Below are 18913 nucleotides of genomic sequence, written 5' to 3'. Positions count from 1 at the left end.
GGGGGGGAAAGGGGCGTGGCCGAGGCGGCGTCGGCGCACGCGCGAGGGGCGGGGCCAGTGGCCGGGAGGGGCGGGGCTCCTGTCTCTAAACCACAAAGGAAATTGACTCGGCCCACCGCCTAGGCGAGCTGGGCAGTTCAGGCCTCTCCAGTTGGGGCTCCAGGTGAGATTGCGGCTCAGGTGACATTGATCATAGTCTCGTGAAAGCCTAAAAAGAGAACCCAGCTGCACCATGCCCACACCCCTCACCACGGAAACGGAGACAGCGCATTGTGGCTGCTCTTGATGGTAGTCAGAAGGCCAAGAAGTGATTAGATAAATGTGAATTGTTTAAACCATTAAGTTTGGGAGCAATTTGTTATGCACCAATGAATAACTAATACGACCTTATTATTGAACAATAATTGTTATAAAGTTACAAAAGCATATACCTTTTCTGTTTCCAAGACCTTATCCTACAGACCTGTGCTGTTCAGTATTTGTGCCTAATTTTAATTTCTTTTTTTTGCAGCACTAAGGATCAAACTCAGTACTCTCACATGCTACACCCCAACCCTAAACTTAAATACATTTATTTATTTATTTATTTTCTTAAATACATTTAAATTAAGTAAATTAAAATTTTAATTATTCATTTGGGGCATTGGTAGTTCACACCTGTAATCCTCGTTACTCAGGAGGCAGAGATCAGGAGGATCATGGTTCAAGGCCAGGCCGGGCAAATAGTTTGTGAAACCCTATCTTGAAAATGCCCAACGTAAAAAAAGGCTGGGGGAGTGGCTCAAGTGGTAGAGTGCCTTTTTAGCTAAGCCTGAAGCCCTGAGTTCAAACCCCAGTGCTGCCACAAAAAATGCAGTTATTCAGCCTCACTAACCGTATTTCTATTGTCGAACAGCGAAAGTGGTTGAGGGCTTTGCACTGGACACAGGAGATCGACAGCACTGCCTGGAAGTTCTTGGACTTCCTTATACATGGACGTCCAGGACAGCATTGGTCACAGTGGAAAAAGACCAGAGGCAACCGAAATGATGACCAGGGACATCATTTAAATAAATAAATAAATCCAACAGATATAATAGCTAGCCTGTCAACTCCATGAGCACAGGGGTTTTTGTCCATTTTGTTTACTACTGTATCTTCAGCCCCTAAAATAGAGCCTGGTACATGCATGGTATAGCCATAAGTATTTGTTAATTCAATATAGAGCTTATATGGAATGCTCTGCAAAACATATTTTAATTAAAATAAATTGGGTGTTGAGTAATGTGACCAGTAGATGTTACATGTTTTCTGCTTTTGGAAAGTAACTCTACTTTCCAAACTGTCCAAGCTGGCCTTGGACTGAGGGGTTCCCTGCATGCAAGACTAAAACTAAGAAGGTCCAGGACAAACCAGGGCGAACTGACCACCTCTGGAGAGATTCTGGAGAATCAGGTACCAGTGGCTTCCAGGGAAACTGGGAACCTGGGGTTTGGGTTCTGGACCTGAAGGAAGACTTTCTTGTCATTCTATATCCTCTTCTACCAATTTTGTGCATCAATTTTTGGGTTTTATTTTGCTTTCGTTTGGTTTTTGAGACAAGGGCTTGCTATGTAGCCCAGGTGGCCTGGAACTCATGACTCTCTAGCCTCCATCCCTGAGTGCTGGGATTACAAGTGTGCACCACCACACCTAGTCTCATCCGTTTTCTTTTTGATTTTAGGAATCATCTGGTTTATTGCCATACGAGGAGAAATTGTCTTATGAGGAGAATAACGTGAACAAACCTCACGGAATACATTGGACATGCCTGGCCTCACGCATCACTTTGTAAGTGAAAATTAAATGGTGGTGCCTTAGGCATAGTGAATTAGAAATGAATTTAGCCTTTAGATCATGTATCCCTCAGACCTCAAAGGCCTCTCAGCCTCTGGAAGCATATAAAATTTATCCCTGTAATTATCTAAATTAGGTGGAATTTGCCTTATTATGTATTACAGCATACCTGTGAGCAGATTCTTTCATGTTGATTTCAGCAGGTTCCTCAAGCCTGCCAAAACAACTGCAGCGAAGCAGAAGGAATTCCTACCTGCACCACTAGGGGCACACATGAGTGCCTCACAGACTCAACTGGCCTGCAGGTGAATACCACTTCTCTTATTTCCAGTTCTCCAAAGTGTTTATTGCCCCTGCCCTATAGGGGGCATAGCCTGGAAATAAAAATAAAATTGGACAGTCTTGCAAGCAGTTTTAACGGCAGACACCGGCGTGCAACTACTCAAGAATCCTGCTTGGACTGACAATATGGTGGTGAAGGTACAACCAAGAAGACATGGGGATAATCACACAAAATGCTGCTTCTGAGAGACAGACATAGTGGTTCACACCTGTAATCCCAGCGTTAAATAACCTGAGTAAGGTGAATCGAGAGTTCAAGGTCAGCCTGAGTGCATAGCTAAATCCTGTTTCAAACAAACAAACAAAACTGTTGCTTCTAGAATACTGCATGTCAGCCAGGCTGGGGATGTGACTCAGCGCGTGTGAAGCCCTGGGTTTAAGCTAGGAATCAACAAGCTTTTGTTGAATGTCCATTCTGTACTTGACACCATGTGTTAGACCATTTAATCTCCTGACCGTGCAGAGGTTTTGCTGCTAAGGAAGTGGAAGTTTAAAAAGGAGCTTGTTCAAGGTCACATAGATAGAAAATGGCAGACTGGGATCAGTCCTCTGGCTCCAGAGATACCATTGCTATCTGACAACTGGCTGTGGCTTTCGTCCCTGCACTCCTGGGAAGAACCTCTGGGGTAGTTTTCAGTGTAATTAAGAGCCATCTAGAGAAAATATTGGGTTATCCAATCCAATCCTTGGAGGTGGGTTGGGCTGGGCGGGTCCCACTAGTGACAGTCCTCAGCCCACAGGGTTAGTTACCTTTGGACTTTGGGTGGTGTAAGGACTTTGAAGCTTCAGAAGTTGGGTTTCTATGGGGCTTGGGGAGTTGGGGGAAGAGAGGAAAGCTTTTCTTACCGACTGTGGTGAAGACTGACAACCAGCTTTCAGCTCGCCCTGGGCCTTCTTTGAGGTTCCAAGCCTCCCCCGAGCCCTGCCTCTACCTGTGAGAGGTCACCATGCTTTCTCAATGAAGTATTTATTGAATGCCAGGAAATATGTGAGAGTACATTCCTACTAATGTCCAGTACCACACAGTACCAAGCTCTACTACCCTAGTACTGCTTGGTACCCAGAACCACGTTAGGTGTTTGCTCAACTTCTGGCTCTTGCCTTTTTTTTAACAGTACTGGGACTTGAACTCAGGGCCTATATTTGAGCCACTCCATCAGTCTTTTTCTGTGATAGGTTTTTTTACTTGCCTGGCTGGCTTTGAACCGAAATCCTCCTGATCTCTGCCTCCTTCGTGGCTAGGATTACAGGCGTGAGCCACGAGCACACAGCTCCTGGCTCTTGCCTTTGGATTCTTCCTTAAGCTGGAAGGGAATCCAGACCTGCTCACATGTTCAGGTCACTCAAAGCCCAGCTCACAGGCCACCTCATCCTCCACGTTGTCCTCAGTTTGCCTGGGCTAAGTTCTAACCTTTTTTTCAAAACATTCACCACCTTCCATTCTGAATCACAGGTTAAGTCATCCTACTCCTCTTTCACTAAAATCTCTTTTCGATAAGGAGACTGGACATTCCTTGAGGGCAGGGGCTGTGTCCATCTTGCTCACAGTTGTGCCATTTTAATTTAACACCAAATCTGGCATTCATGAAAGTTCTGTAGGAAGCAAGTACTATGGACCCTCTGCAGGGTGCTGGGGAGTGTGTCTTTGTCATGTAGCAGTGACATAATTGAGAGAGAAACAGATACAGTTCTGTCCTTGTCGAGTTCACCATCTTCTGGGGAAGAAAGATACTAACAAAAATCAAGCAAGCCGGGCATGGTGGCTCATGCCTGTAATCCTACCGATTTAGAAGGCAGAGATCAGGAGGATCACGGTTCAAAGCTAGCCTGGGCAAATAGTTTGCAAGACCCTGTCTCAAAATTACTCATCACATAAAAAGGGCCAGTGGAGTGGCTCATGGTGTAGGCCCTGAGTTCAAGCCCCAGAGCTGCCAAAAAAAAAAAAAGTCATGTAATAATTAAAAAAACATACCTACACCTGTATTACTGTCTCCAGTTGACTTGAGAGGCTGACATGTACCTTTGGAAACTAGCTAGTGCTGGTTGCTGTCTTATTTTTCTTCCTTTTCTCCTTTTCAGTGGGACTGGAGTTTGAACTCAGGACTTTGCACTTGCAAAGCAAGCACTCTACCACTTGAGCCATTTTGTTCTGGTTATTTTGGAGGTGTGGGTCTTTCGAACTATTTGCCTGGGCTGGCCTCAAACCAGTGATCCTCCTGATCTCAGCCACTCAAGTAGCTAGGATTACAGGCATGAGCCACCAGCGTCTGGCTTTTGTTTTTCTATTGCCCAATGCCTTTCTCTAGTCCACAGGACGTCTTGCACAGTGATGTAGGTTTCCATCATTTGCAAGAGAGACGTTCTTAGAATGGCTGCAGCATTCTCCTGCTGGGGTTTAGCATGGATCCCCATTTTGAATGCTTCTGGCTTTCGCTTCTGCATTACAGGCAACGTACAACAGGTGCCTGGCTTTGTGCCCTTGCCTATGTTTCTCTGGCAGATGTCAAGAAATCCAATTGTTAAATCATGGGGTAGCTTTTCTCTTTCACTTTTTGTTCTATGTACTTCTGTATTGTTGGACTCATGCTACTTTTGTGATTTAAAAAAAAAAAACTAAAAAATAGAAAGAGGTAGGTAGATTGTTCTCGTTGTTGGCTCCTAGGAAGCAGAGGTGCCTGATGGTTGTCTCCTGATGGTTATGTAATCTGCTAATCATTATGTAATGAAATCTGAAAAAGATGCTGCCACGATTTGCACATCACTAAGTGGAGAAATCCCAGCCCTCAGCTTAAAAGATTAAAAGATGGGGAACATGGCTCTCCCCAGATAGGAAATGTCACTGCATTTCCATGACCAGGGTTTCCTACTGGTAAAGCCCTTCTTAAAAATCTGCTTCCCTCTTGGCTGTTTCAGAACTGCAGAGCTGGAGGGGACTTTTCTAACAGTCTCATGTGAAAACACAAGCTTGTGACACTTGGCCAAGGGAGAGTTTGTGTTATTGTAAAGGCAGGAGTTCAGGTGGGATGGTTTTTCTCAGGTGGAAAAACTTTGCCTTGATTAAAAGAGGTGCTCATAAGAGCTCATAAGGTACACAAAGACCTTGGGAGAAACTCAAGAAGGGACAAGAACATAGAGCAATTGCCACTCTTTTGAACAGTGGATTGCTGGTTCTCCAAATGCTTCCCTAGAATTATGTCATTGACCAGCCCCACTGCCTTTAGCTGAGGTCACCAAGGCTCACAGGGAGAATCCTGCCTGCCTCAAGAGACATCTCTTGGGCACCTCCTGATCAAGCGTGCACACAGCAGGAGAAACAGATAAATAAGGAACTTGAGGTCTCATGGGGGGGTGTCCGGCAGATTCCATATACATGACATGTTCCTCATATACATGAAATGATGAAAGGTGGTGTCGTGGAGAACCAGAAGAAAAAGGATCTTTGCCTGGGGAAATCAGCAGACTCCACGAAGGAAGTGAGGACTGAGCTGGAGCTGGAAGCCAGGAAGGCAAGGAGAGAAGGGGGTTTGGGAAAGATATCTACAAGAGTAGGGCAAACAAACATGGGGGGAGCAGGGAAGCCAGAGCGAGTGGAGGAAGAGGACCCGCATGGGAGCCGCTCTGAGCCTCCAATCAATGTCGGGGGTAAATCAGAGACTGAACGAACATCCAACCTACTGCAAATGGCGCTGGCAGGGGAGAGTGTGCCAGGCACGTTGCAAGCGCTAGGGATCCCGGGGCTCCGGGTCAGCGTGGCGGGGAGGAGTGTGCGGAAACCACAAGTAGTAATGCCGAGCCCCAAGGATCGATGCCAGTGTAGACCGTGCAAGGACTCTGGTGCCTGCTGTGTCTCAAAGCTGGCACGCTTGTTCTCCCCCATCTCTGGTTTTCATCTTTAGGGAAGTTGCGTGCAGAGAGAAGTAATTTCGTTTGACTTAACCAGATTGAAAAACCAAAATGTATTTAGATTTTTACTGTTTGCCAACTGTTGTACTAAGCAGTTTCTACATATTAATCAATTCTGAGAGCAATCTCATGAGGCTTCTACCATAACTATTCCATTTTACAGGTGAGAAGGGTGAGGCTCAGGAGGGTTAAGTAAACAAGCAAGTAGTAAAGCCAGAACTGGACCCGCGCTTTCATCCACTGCCCTGTCAAGGCTGGATTCCAGTCTCGCGTGTTCTTGCCATGTCATTGCTCTCTTTGATCCTTGAGTCTCGGTATTTCCGTCTGTGAAATGGGGTCAAGGGACTGATCATCAGTTCCTGCTCGCTCAGGCGCAATCGCGAGCCCAGCAAGTGGATCATCTTGACAAGGGGCAAGTCCCTGAGGTGGTGAACAGATCTCCAGGCGCCGACCTGTTTCCATGACAACCTAACCAACCACCGCCTCCAGACGTAGTAGTGTACATCACTTCCGGCCCATTTACTTCCGGGTCTCGACTAAAACAGTGGCGACAGCCCCTAGGTTCGAAAGCGGATTTCGTAGATCCTGTACTCTCTCTTCTGCCTCCCGTTTCCTCTTCTGCCGCTTTGCTGTTTCTTTGCGGACGGGAGGCATCGGCTTCTTTCCAGGTTCAGCACGCAGGCGCAACCCCGCCCCTTAGGACCCGCCCCCGAGTCGTCACTTCCGGATACAGTGCTTCCGGGTCGCCGTTGGCCCCGGGTACTGGTTTTAGTCCCCTGCAGCTGGCCGGAGCGGCGAAAGTCTAGCCGGGCTTGGCTCCGGCGGCGGCCGCGCCTCCCGTTCGCTTCTCTCGGCCAGGCGGCGGCGGCGGCAGTCAGGGGTGAGTGGGGAGCGGCCGCGGCGAAACCGCCTCCGGCTTCCCGGGGCGGAGGGGCGCCCGACGCGTTAGGGCTCGGTGTGCCTGGGGGCCGCGGCCCCTCAAGTCCCGCCAGGTGTCCGTGGGCCGGCTCTCAGCGCCCGCGGGACCCCCAGCCGGTCCTCTCGACCCCCCATTCCTCCGGGGGCTGCCTCGCAGGCTCCCAGGGCTGGCCGAGGGTGGTTCGGAGCAGCTCGAGAGGAACACCCCGTCTTGGGTGACTAGTCAGGCAGGAAGCCACCCAGATCCCACAGTGAGGCAGGTACTGCGCAGTGGTCCCAGGTCAGGCTCGGGCGGCACACCCGGGTTCGAACACACTGCGTGACCTTGGATAAGTCACCCCATCTTGCGAGCCACAGTTGTTCCTTTTGTTACATGGAATGACCCTGACTGTTAGGGTCATAGTGGGATGAAAGGAGATGATGCAGGTGATGCACAGTCTGGCATACAGCAGGCATCCAATAAATGACAGCTCCTGTTACCTCATTCACAAGTCTATGGCGGGCTGGGGTGTGGCGTCTGAGGCCCTGGGTTCATCCCCAGCACCGCAAACAAACGAAAGCACCAACCCTTGGGCAGGGCCCGCGTTTAAGGCTGGGGTGTTTTCCACAACCAATGGGGCCCACAGAGGCCATGGAATTACCAAGCAGGGAATAGCTGCCGCCAGCTCATAATTCCATTAAGGAGAAGGCACAGCTTCCTTCAGAGCCCCCACGAGAGGCAGCTGGCAGGAGGGAAGCCGGCTTTCAGCCCCGCTCGGGTTATTTTCCGAGTGAGGAGGACCTCTGTGTGTATCTGGAGGCCAGTAGAGGCGTGGGGACGTGCTGGTGTTTCGCGTTTCGCAGCTAGCAAGGTGCCTTGTTTGCCTCTCCTGCTTGGATCAGAGTGCCCAGAGGTGGGAGGGGGGTGGGGAGAGGAGGGATGGAACTGCCCCACCCCATCCTGTTTGGAGGCCGAAGTTGGACCCTGGGTGGGTAAACCTGTGGATTGGGGTACTGGGACCAAAATAGCTTCCGCCTGTGCTGGGAGGGGGTGCCTTCAAGTACTGCTGGGGATGTTTCTGCTTGAATGGGCCAGCTGAGGTAAAGCCAAGCAAATGCTTTGCTTCCAGAATCATTTCAGTTCCGTTCAGCAGAACTTTAAAAAGAGATCTAGCTTTCCCTTTAGATGTTTAAAAATATGATCATTAGGGAAAAATCACTGTCTCCGACTGTGCAAAGGGGCCCAGGTTGTGGGAGCACCCAAGGGCTGTTAGCTCTGGGTATCCGCCTGGTTCTGTGTTCAGGATATATCACACGGGATTTTTTTTCCCCCTGCCAGCCTGGCACGGCTAGTCGTCGTTCCAATCTTTGGGTTGCTTGGAGAAATTAACAGCTTCTGTCACTGGGCTGTCTTGCTCTCCTATACCCAGGCTGTGTTTTGCAGAGAGCATGTTTTTTGTTGTGCTTGCAGAATGCTGGGAATAATTTGCTGGCTGTGTGCTCAGAAAAGACACCAGCTATGACCAGCCACAAGGCAGCCTGTATTCTCAGAAAATGTATTCAGCAAGGATGATGTAACAGCCTCGCCACTGGCCGCTGTCTGGCCAGCCTCATCCCATGGCCCTTGCGCTTACATCACAGAGAGGTTTGTGGCTCTCCCAGCCCTCTCTGTGTGGGAAGATGGGAATTTTGCTACTGCAGGAAGTTTCAGAATTCAGCTAGGCTGCCCTACCACAGGGCATTCTAACCGAGTGAGCCTTTCAGGTGGTACCAACAGGTGCAGCAGGATGGCCTTGCTAAGAGGCAGAGTGTTGGGGGTTAGAATTAGGTCTCCAGCTGAGGTCCACTTCTTCCTAGCCCCATGGTGTAGGGTGAGTTGGCCCTGGGAGTCTCAGTTTTCCTCCTTAATATGGGGGGGTATCATGTGGGTTTTTTTGTTTTTTTGAGGAGGGTCCTCACACCCTTGGAAATAGTACTGATTGTATGAATGTGATCGATCGATGGGCCTGCTGGCCTGAGCCTCAGCTTCCTCAGAGTTGGAGTGGGACGCCTGCTGCCTGGCACCTAGTAGGCCCCTCGTGGTTAGTTTCATTTTCCTTCCTTCCTCCCTCCCTCCTTCAATTGTATCTTAGCGTTGACTTTCTTTGCCTTCTCCCTCCCCTGCCCTGGTCAGTTTAAAACTTCTTAGATGGGCTTCCCATCCTTGCCTTTAGGGTTTTGAGCACCAGCTGGCCTGCATGGGCCAGCAGCAAACAGGTGTGGACTGCAGGGTGACTCCAGAGCAGCAGCCTCTGAGCTGAAGGATGGAGTTGGAAGGAGGCTGGCTCTATTTTTTTTTTTCATTTTTCTTTTATTATTCATATGTGCAAGGAGGCTGACTCTAAAACGTCAGCCTTGTGGAGCTCAAGACTGACTTCCTTGAAGAAAAGTCATAGCAGTGTTTAGAAGGAGGCATGGTGTCCTATTTATTTATTTACTTATTTAATTTGTTTTTGCATGCTGGGGGTAGAACCCAGGGCCTCATGCACACTAGGCGAGCGCTCTACTGCTGAGCTCCACTCCTTGGTGTCCTTTGTAAATGGTCCTCAGATGAGCCACACAAACAGGACCAGAGGCAGGATGGAAGCTTCTCATAGACAAATAAAACCAGCAAGAGCATGTGGCACTTATTAGTGAGAACAGAAGTGTATGTCTTTTTTGCTGGCCTTTACTCTTTCCCTCTACTTCCCTTTCCCACCATTGTATCCAGGGACAGGCAGAAGGGGTGTTGCATTAAACCCCCCCGTTGGACATGGGAATCTTGGTTGGTCAAAGGAACCCAGGTGTCACGTCAAAAGGCCACGCTTGGAATGTTGGATCCACCTTTTATTGACCCTGAGCTACTGGTAGCATAGCATGCCATGTTTTGAGCCCATTTCTTTTCTCTCCAGCTGACCTCCCAGGATTCTTAGGAGGTACCAGTGAGAAACTAAAGGGGTGGCACGGTGGGTGCTTTTATCTGTTGCATCATTCGTTTCACTTGTTTATCATGCACCTGCTGTGCTCGAGGGTCTGGGTTAGGCACTGTGGTGAGCAAAGCGGAGACTTTCTTTGCCTTGTGAAGCCTGCTGGTGATGGAGGCGGAACTGTAACTGAGCAGACAGAGCTGATAATTTCAGATTATGTTTCTCCCAGGACAATGAGGGACAGGGAAAGTGGCGTTACTGGAGATGTGAGGTCAGGAAAGGCCCCGAAGGTTAACATTGGAGCTGAGGCCTGAATGATGAGTGAGCCAGCTCTGTGAAGAGTCAGAGAAAATACTCCAAGTACCATGTGTGTGTGTGCGGAGGCCCTGAGGTGGAGGTAAGGAACAGACAGAGATACATGCAGGTGAGCTCAGAGGGAAGGGAAGACTGCTGTGAGGTGAGGAGGAGTGGGTCCCACATAGAGCCCTCCACCTTGATCAAGAGGTAGAATGGCAGCCACCTCTTGTGCTCCTCAGGCCTATTTGGGGTTCCCTCTGCAGGTAATGGTGGGAGAAGGTGGCCTCTCTGTGTCCCTCATTTTGGTACACATTCTACCTCTCACTCCACTGTTAATACTTCCAGGAGTCTTACCCCAAAGTGGGGAGAGCCAGGCCAGTGAGACAAGAGTGATTTTATTGACCTCATGATAATTGCCTGGCTTCTAGGCCCTCCTGAGCTGAGCACAGATCTGCTAAAGGACCCCACAGGCCAGGCCCATGCCTGCAGCAGCTGCTTCCTCCGTCCGTCATCCTCCGCTAGCAGATATTCATGAGGCAGTACTCCACCCAGGCACTGTGCAGAGGTTACCTCAGCAAGATGGCTGCAGTCCTGCCCATGTAGCTTCTTGCCAGGAAAGGCAGGACAGGAGAGGGTGGGATGCACAGCCACCCCAGGTTGGAGGTGGATGGCCCACTTCTTTTTCTTTTGTTTCCAGTACTGGGATTTGAACTCATCCCTCATGCTTGCTAGGCAGGCATTCTTACTGCTTGAGCTATTTTGTCAGCCCTTTTTTTGGGTATGATCAGGTCTCACAAACTATTTGCCTGGGCTGGCTTCAAACTGAGATCCTCCTGATCGCTGCCTCCTGACTAGCTAGGATTACAGACATCAGCCACCAGCACCTTGCTAGTGGTACCTTCTTGAGAATGCTTGCATCTTGAGGGCAGTGCACTTCAGAGAACCATCAGGGCTGGCAGGGGCTTACTTGCAGTCAGCATTCTGCAGAGAGCAGTGCGTGCTGGTCATGTGTAATCCAGCGCTAACTCTGGGCTCAGATGAGAAAACTGACCCAAGAGGTGGAGTGACCTGGAGAAGCAGCCCAGAGACCTGGGCCGGCTCTGGACTGTGTTGTCTCCCGTGGCCCTGGCACTGTCTTCTGTGAATCCAGATTTGCCCAGCATCGTGGCAACAAGAACACTGCTCTACTAAAGTGGGTGAGCTCATAAGATGCTGGACATCCTGTGCCCAGCTCAGAGCAGTCTGTTTTCTCCATGGGATGTAAAAATCTAAGGTAAAGGCAAACAGACCATCAGGGCACTGTGGAGGGCGGGGCACCACAGCGGTATCTGTGAAAGTGAATACGTTCATGTCCCTTCTCCCTTGCTTTCTACTCCTCCATGGCTTCCCGTGGCTCTTTGAGTAAATAAACTATGAATTTGTAGGCGGGGGTGCTGGGAATGGACCTCTGGGCCTTGCGCAGAAAAGCAGGCGCTCCACCCTAGCCATGCCTCCAGCTCATCCCGCCCCTCCCAAAAAAAGAAGTCCTTAATGTACCCTTGAGGCTTTGGGGTCAGGCCCTACCTATGCCACAGCTGCATATCTTGTCGCTCCCTCTGCTCTCGCTGCCCTGCCTCGCCACCTCCTTTCTGTTGGTGCTAAGCTCCTTCCTGTCTCAGGAAAGCGGGGTGTGGTAGGAAGGGCATGGACTCTGGAGCCACAGCCTGGTTCTGCTCTCAGCCGGGCCTTGGGGAGTCTGTGAACCTGGGTGGGTTTCTTGATGTCTCTATCATGGTTTTGACCTGGGGCCCACAGGAGTGAGCACTCTGCTGTGTCAGTCCAGCGCCGCCTCCTGCACACGCCTCTGCAGTTGCACCCATGCCCACCCACCTTGGAACCTGGCAGCCTCCAATCCCTCAGGCTTTGACTCTGCTGTAGGAGCTTTCCTTAACCCTCCTCCTCTTCTCCACAAAAACGAGTTCATGCCCCTGTTACCCTCACCTGAACCTTCCCTTCGGGGTATTAGTCATGTTTCATGTGTGAGCGTAATGAGGTCAAAGGCCTTGACTGGCTCATTTTCACTGTCACCTTGCATCCACACACGTTCTGTAACTGCTGAATGAGGAGTGCATGGGGACTTAGGGCTGGGGAGCCCAGGCCAGTGCCAGTGTGGTCAGAAGCTGGTGTATTGACGTGCTTCTTGTTCCTCTCCTTCCAGGGCACTCTCCTGGCCCAGGCGGGCAACATGTCACTGCTTTTAGCAATGTCGCTCCCTGCATCCCAGAAGTCATGGAGGAGATAAGGTAGCCCCAAGCCCATGGGGAAGCCCAGTTCAATGGATACAAAGTACAAAGATGACTTATTCCGGAAGTATGTGCAGTTCCATGAGAGCCAAGTGGACACCACCCCCAGCAAGCAGCGGCCTGGCAGCGATGAGTACCTGCGGGTGGCAGCCTCCACACTGCTCAGCCTGCACAAGGTGGATCCCTTCTACCGCTTCCGGCTGATCCAGTTCTATGAGGTGGTGGAGAGCTCCCTGCGCTCGCTGAGCAGCGCCAGCCTGCGGGCCTTGCACTGCGCCTTCAGTGTGCTTGAGACGGTGGCCATCAATCTCTTCCTCTACCCGTGGAAGAAGGAGTTCCGAAGTATCAAGGTGAGGCCTCCTTCTTTCTGCCCCTCCTGCTGTCCTGAGGGGCAGAGCCCCTGTGCTTTCAGAGCCCCCAGTTCCGGTTCCTAGCAACTGAGAGCTGGTTTGGAGGAGGGTCCCAATGGGAGGAGGGGAGTTTGACAGATTGGATTCTGAGTTTCTGTGGCAGGGAGAGCTTAGGGGTCTGTACCAAGCAGGTTCCTCAGACCTTCACAGAGGAGTATTTCCAGAGCTGGGGCCGGCTGCCTACCATCTGCTCCTCTTTCTTCACCGGTCTCTGCACTGGCTTCCGCTTCACATGGAGCAGCGCCTGGGCCCTCCGCAGTCTCCCTCTGCTGGGGTGAGGGGTGCATTTCCTCCCGTGGCACTGTAGCTGCTGCCTCTGTAGAGGAGCTACCGAGACCCCCACATCCCTCCCTCTCCCACCTGCCTGCTGCAGACTCGTGTCCTTTGTCTGACAAGTCTCGGTGTGTGTCTCCAAGAGACATTCCCATCTCTGGGTTCTAACCCTTTCTTTTCCCTAGACCTATACGGGCCCTTTTGTTTACTATGTCAAGTCTGCACTGCTGGAGGAGGACATCCGAGCCATCCTGCACTACATGGGCTATGTGCCCGAGCTGGGGACTGCATACAAGCTCAAGGAGCTGGTGGAGACCCTCCAGGTGAAGATGGTGTCCTTTGAACTCTTTCTGGCCAAGGTCGAGTGTGAACAGATGCTGGAGATCCACTTGCAGGTGAAGGACAAGGGCTATTCTGAGCTGGACGTGGTGAGCGAGCGCAAGAGCAGCACGGAGGATGCCCGCGGCTGCTCAGAAGCCCTGCGGCGGCGGTCTGAGGGCAGGGAGCGCCTCACCACCTCCATGGCTCGGGTGGCGCTACAGAAGTCAGCCAGTGAGCGGGCAGCCAAGGACTACTACAAGCCCCGTGTGACCAAGCCCTCCAGGTCAGTGGACACCTACGACAGCTACTGGGAGAGTAGGAAGCCACCCTTGAAGGCCTCATTGAGCCTGCGGAAGGAGCCCATGCCCACAGATGTGGGGGACGACTTGAAGGACGAGATCATCCGCCCGTCCCCCTCACTTCTGGCCATGTCCAGTTCCCCCCATGGTAGCCCAGATGACATGCCACCTGCCTCCCCCAGCAATGGCCTTGGCCTGCTGCGCACCACATACTTCTCCGCTCAGGACGACGTAGATCTGTACACAGACTCGGAGCCCAGGGCCACCTACCGCAGGCAGGATGCTCTGCGGTCTGATGTGTGGCTGGTCAAAAATGACGCCCACCCCTTCTACCACAAGCGCTCACCCCCGGCCAAAGAGTCTGCCCTCTCCAAGTGCCAAAACTGCGGCCTGTCCTGCAGCTCCTCCCTCTGCCAGCGCTGTGACAGCCTGCTCGCCTGTCCTTCGACCTCCAAGCCCAGCGCCTTCCCCAGCAAGGCTCCTGCCCACGAAAGTCTGGCCCATGGGGCACCTCTGCGGGAGAAGTACGCAGGCCAGACTCAGGGCCTCGACCGGATGCCACCACTCCAGTCAAAGCCTAAGCCCTCCACCTCAGCCACCTCCCGCTGTGGCTTCTGCAACCGCCTGGGTGCCTCCAACACCTGCACCCAGTGTTCGAAAGTCTCCTGTGACGCTTGCCTCAGCGCCTACCATTACGACCCCTGCTGCAAGAAGAGTGAGCTGCACAAATTCATGCCCTCCAACCAACTGAACTACAAGTCCACGCAGTTCTCCCACCTCGTGTACAGATAGACTCCACCGCACCTTCCCGCTCCAAGGGCTACACCACTCACCTCCTGGCTTTACGGTGAAGAAGTGGCACAGTGTCCATCGTAAGCAGGACCTGCACTTGGCTGTGTAGGTGCCAGGGGCCCACCTGCTCACCCATGTGGGCATTCACTTTGCAACTCACATTTCAACTGATAGCTGCTTTGTTGGCTGACAAGGGAGAGGGTAGCACTTCCGTTCAGATTGCTTTTTGCTAATCTCTCCACTCCCTGTTGAGCTGGTTTTTGTTTTTGTGTTCGTTTTCCTTGAAAGAGAATTTCTCTGTGGGACTCTTGCCATGTCTGTGCCCTCCCCCACCCCCCACTGCGAAGCCAATTGGGACTGGGAAAGCCCTCCAGACCCCTCCAAATGCCCCCTGGAGTGGCGAGCTAGAGGCCTATTGGCTTGTGAAATGAGCCCTCCTGCCACACTGGGCCTCTCCTGATGGCTCATCCCTTTGGCCACCCTGTCCCCAGATACAAGGATCCCCAGCCAGACTCCCTCCTCCAGCTGTCAAAGGTGAACCAAGTCCAGTATTACCTGAATGTCATTGTGCTGCCACCACAGCACGGTCAGCCCATGGTGTTTGTGACTTTTGCTCCAACATGGTGAGATGAGAACTTGCCACAGCAGGATTGGCTTTCCCTTTTCTGTTTGCACACGCCCCTCTTACTGTACTGTAAATAGATATTTTCGAGATTTATTTTTAAATAAATATTCAACTTGCTCTGTGCTTGACAGTGGTTAAGATGAATGACGTAGTTGTTTATGAAAATGCCCTGGGCTCTTCAGTCTTCCAAGGGCCTCTTGCCCTTCCCTCTGCTCTGCTCTGCGCTGCTCTGCCTCCTCTTGAGCTCACGGTGGGAGAGAAACAGACGGCGCCCGCTTTCTGTGAGTTGGTGGAGAGCTACTGTCTTCCCTACAATAAATTCCGTACACCTACCTCCAGGGTGCACATAGGAGGTCTGCACCTGCAGACTGACACCCACTGATGGTTTGGGGACCCTGGGGGTCCCTCAGATCTACAGCCCTGGTCTTTGGCACCTGCTGACGGTGAATTCTGCACTCCAAACTCCCCAAGTCTCATTGTAGAGGATCAGATGGGGCTCCCACCACTCCCACCTCAGCCCTCCTCTCCTCACCATTTTCTGAGACTCAGCAGCAGCAACACTCCCAATCTTTTTGCACTAGAAACGGGCAGAGGCAGTGTGTGTGCGTCAGACAGAGACAGACGCCCTTCCAATACTCAACTGAGCCTCTGTGCTTCCAAACCCGAAGCCTACCGCTCCTATGTAAATCACCCACCTCTGGGTTTTCCTTTTGGGAGTGCAGAACAGGAGTGGGGCAAGAATTTGGAAATAAATTGCCTCCTTGTGAACTAATCTGCTTTAGCCATAAGTGTTGGTGACGCACACGCCATTAGGGGCGTGCAGTGCAGTTTCCCCGAGAAAGAGGTGTTCAGCTCTGGAGCAAGTTGGGTCTGGCTGAATCCTGAGGCCACTGTGAATTTACTGATGTTCTTCCAACTCAGCTGAGTGATTTTAAGGTTTTCCAAATCTTCTGTGGCTCTTTTATATGTATCTGGTAGGTCCCACATCGACATACAATATGTACATAAAACTGAATTCAGCCAACTCTATCCCTAAGGCCAGCCCCTGGGGCCCACGTGTCTGCTGTTCTTCCTTCCCACCTGTCAGAACTTCGATGCCCAGCCCACTCCTGGGAGCATTTCCAGACCGCTCAAGCATCACAGTAACTTTTAACCACCGTGACGCCGTGTGACTCACCGTGGAGAAGAACAGGAGCACCACGCCATCCTGGGAAAGCAAAGTCCAGTCCCTTCCGTCGGATGCGGTGCTGATGCGGGAGTGGGAAGTACTGTGGCCGCACCCCTTGCTGTATCTCATGGTGTGAGGTTGCTGTGATCAGGTAGTCAAATATATGCTAATTAAAAATGCAGATGTTTTGCATTTGGTTTCTACTACGAGTTAAAATGTTGAGAGCTGATTTTAAAACTAATAATAAAGTGTCTTCCATTGTTAAATGGAGTGTTTGGGGCTTTCTGTCCCTGTCCTCTCTCCCACTTCTCCAAGCTGGGTTGCTCCATGTGGTTGGAGCCACATGGAGTTCTTTAATGACAGGACTCAAATTTTCTCTATGGAACTGACCAGTAGTCGCAGCCTTTGAGCACTGGCTGTGAGGCCCCAATGTACTGAGGCTGTGTGCTCTGCCCTATGGTGTCCCGTCATCCTGTGCGGTCCACTCAGTTATGGTCTCCCTCTTACACAGAGCCATGTTTCCCAAGGGCTGGACTGCCCCCTCCAGGATGGATGATGGGTGTGACATCAAAATTTTGATACTTTAACTCAGGACGCAGACATCAGGAGGATTGACGTTCAAAGCCAGCCCGGGCAAATAGTTCCAAGAGACCCTATCTCAAAAATATAGGGCTGTTGGAGCAGCTCAAGGTGTAAGCCCTGAGTTCAAACCCCAGTACCACAAAAAAAAATTTTTTTTGATACTTCAAATCCCATGTTATTTCTTCTGTCCATTTATCTTCCTCAAGGAAGAAGTCGGTGGGATGGCCTTCATCTTTCCTTTGTTTCTGTTACTGCACTGCAGGAGGTAGAACCCAGGGACTTGCACGTGCTCGTCAAGCCCTGACCTACATCCCAGCCCCACTGCCCTTGTTGTCCCCCCTCCTGTTCTGGAGTTTGAACTCAGGGCCTCACACTTATCAGGCAGACAGTCTACCTCTTGAGCTATTCTGCCAGCCCTTTTGTGATGGGTTGTTTTGAGATAGGATCTCACAGACTTTTTGCCCCAGCTGACTTCAAATCACAATCCTCTTGATCTCTGCCTTCTGAGTAGCTAAGATTACAGGCGTGAGCCACCAGCACCTCACCTTGCCTTGTCTTTAACCAAAAGAAAACAGGTGCGAGGCTCAGAGCCTTCAGCTGGACCTTACCTCAGTTTATAGTTACCTTCTCTCTAGAGCAGTTCATACAATTATTCCACTTACAGCAGTGAGATTTCCCTTAAAAATCAGCTGAGGGGGACTGGAGTTATGGCTCAAGCAGTAAGAATGCCTGCTTAGTACACATGAGTCCCTGAGTTCAAGTCCTACTACTAAAAAAGAAAGCTGAGGGTACAGCTCAGCAGTAGAGCACTTATCTGGCAGGCACAAAGCCCTGGATTTTGAAAAAAAAGGAAAGAAAAAAATGAGAGCCTGGCATTGGTGACTCACGCCTTTAATCCTAGCTACTCGGAAGTCAGAGATCAAGGTTCAAAGCCAGCCCAGGCAAATAGTTAGGGAGACCCTATACTGAAAAAACCCATCACAAGGGCTGGTGAAGTGACTCAAGGTGTAGACCCTGAGTTAAGACCCAGTACCGCGCGCACACACACACACACACACACAAAATGATAAAAATCAATTTAAGATGTTTTTGAAAGTGAAGCTGGGCCTGGTTGGCACACCTATAGTCCCAGCATATGGGACGTGGAGGAAGGAGGATTGAGAGTTGGAGGCCAGCCTCTCAAAGAACAAAAAATGAGTGTTGATTTAAAAGCAAAACACAAGGCAGAAGTGAGGAGCATTTGAGGGCAGGTGGCGTCGGGCAGTTTTCTGCACCAGCAGCACACGGGTGGCGCAGCTGCGTGGAGGAGACAGCAGGTTCTTTGAGTCATGCACTGAGCAAGTACCCAGGCCCCAGCAGACCATGGCTCAGGTACCGGGATTGCTATTAGCTGCAACTGGTGTGGCCATCCGGCTAGCAGGAGCAGGACTGCCTAGAGGTGACCCCAGCTGGGCCAGGAGAGGAAGCCAGACCGTGCTTAGCATCCAGGCGGGTGGTAACTTCAGAGCCAATCCCTCAATTTGTACATAAACATCGCCAGCCTGCCAGCTGTACAGCACCAGCTCTGCTGCCAGCTCCGAGTGCCTGTGGCGCCCCACCCTGCACGCCTGACTTCCCCACCTGGAAGGGATGGGAGCTGTGGAAGACACTGCAACCCCATCTCCAGGCATCCCTGCCCCCTTGCTAAACAGAAGCCTGGATTTTAAGGTCTGTGTGGTCCCCTGTGGTCAGGTGTGGTCACGTGACTGTGGTGCCTGGAGGGAAAGGACCTCTTTTTGTGGTACTCCCCACCTTGCGTATGCTAGGCAAGCCGTCTAGCTCTAAGCTATGTCTTCAGCCTATTTTATTATCTTATGACAGGGTCTTTTTTTTTTTTTGGCAGTACAAGGGTTTGAACTCAGGGCCTCATGCTTGCTAGGCAGGTGCTCTACCACTTGAGCCATACCTTCTAGTCCACTTTAC

General features: G+C 51.2%; 1 protein-coding gene and 1 long non-coding RNA gene across 4 annotated transcripts; both read left to right on the top strand.

Annotated features, from left to right (window-relative positions):
- The first annotated feature begins 96 nt into the window (after positions 1–96).
- On the top strand, positions 97–2264 carry LOC141423145 (uncharacterized). The gene is made up of 3 exons (XR_012447795.1): positions 97–163; positions 1703–1809; positions 2016–2264. It is a non-coding gene; the product is annotated as an uncharacterized lncRNA (long non-coding RNA).
- A 4517-nt stretch (positions 2265–6781) lies between these two features.
- Positions 6782–16622, top strand: Spata2 (spermatogenesis associated 2). Of its 3 annotated transcripts, XM_074074968.1 has the most exons (4): positions 6789–6940; positions 10132–11472; positions 12397–12831; positions 13350–16622. In XM_074074968.1, exons 3-4 carry the CDS (start codon positions 12496–12498, stop codon positions 14574–14576), a joined length of 1563 nt encoding a protein of 520 aa, XP_073931069.1. In that variant the 5' UTR covers positions 6789–6940; positions 10132–11472; positions 12397–12495; the 3' UTR covers positions 14577–16622. The 3 variants fall into 3 exon arrangements, with proteins under 3 accessions (XP_020037755.1, XP_073931069.1, XP_020037756.1); XM_020182166.2 differs by lacking the exon at positions 10132–11472 and having other exon boundaries at positions 6782–6940; XM_020182167.2 differs by lacking the exon at positions 6789–6940 and having other exon boundaries at positions 6973–11472.
- Positions 16623–18913: the final 2291 nt, after the last annotated feature.

The sequence above is a fragment of the Castor canadensis genome, chromosome 5 (assembly GCF_047511655.1).
Source record: "Castor canadensis chromosome 5, mCasCan1.hap1v2, whole genome shotgun sequence".
Lineage (NCBI taxonomy): Eukaryota > Metazoa > Chordata > Mammalia > Rodentia > Castoridae > Castor > Castor canadensis.
This window is presented reverse-complemented; position numbering and strand designations above follow the sequence as displayed.

Coding starts and splice junctions, on each gene's coding strand:
- Spata2 (XM_020182166.2), top strand. CDS start 12,496: ATGGGGAAGCCCAGTTCAATGGATACAAAGTACAAAGATGACTTATTC. Junction 12,832..13,349: donor AGGAGTTCCGAAGTATCAAG/GTGAGGCCTCCT, acceptor TCTTTTCCCTAG/ACCTATACGGGCCCTTTTGT.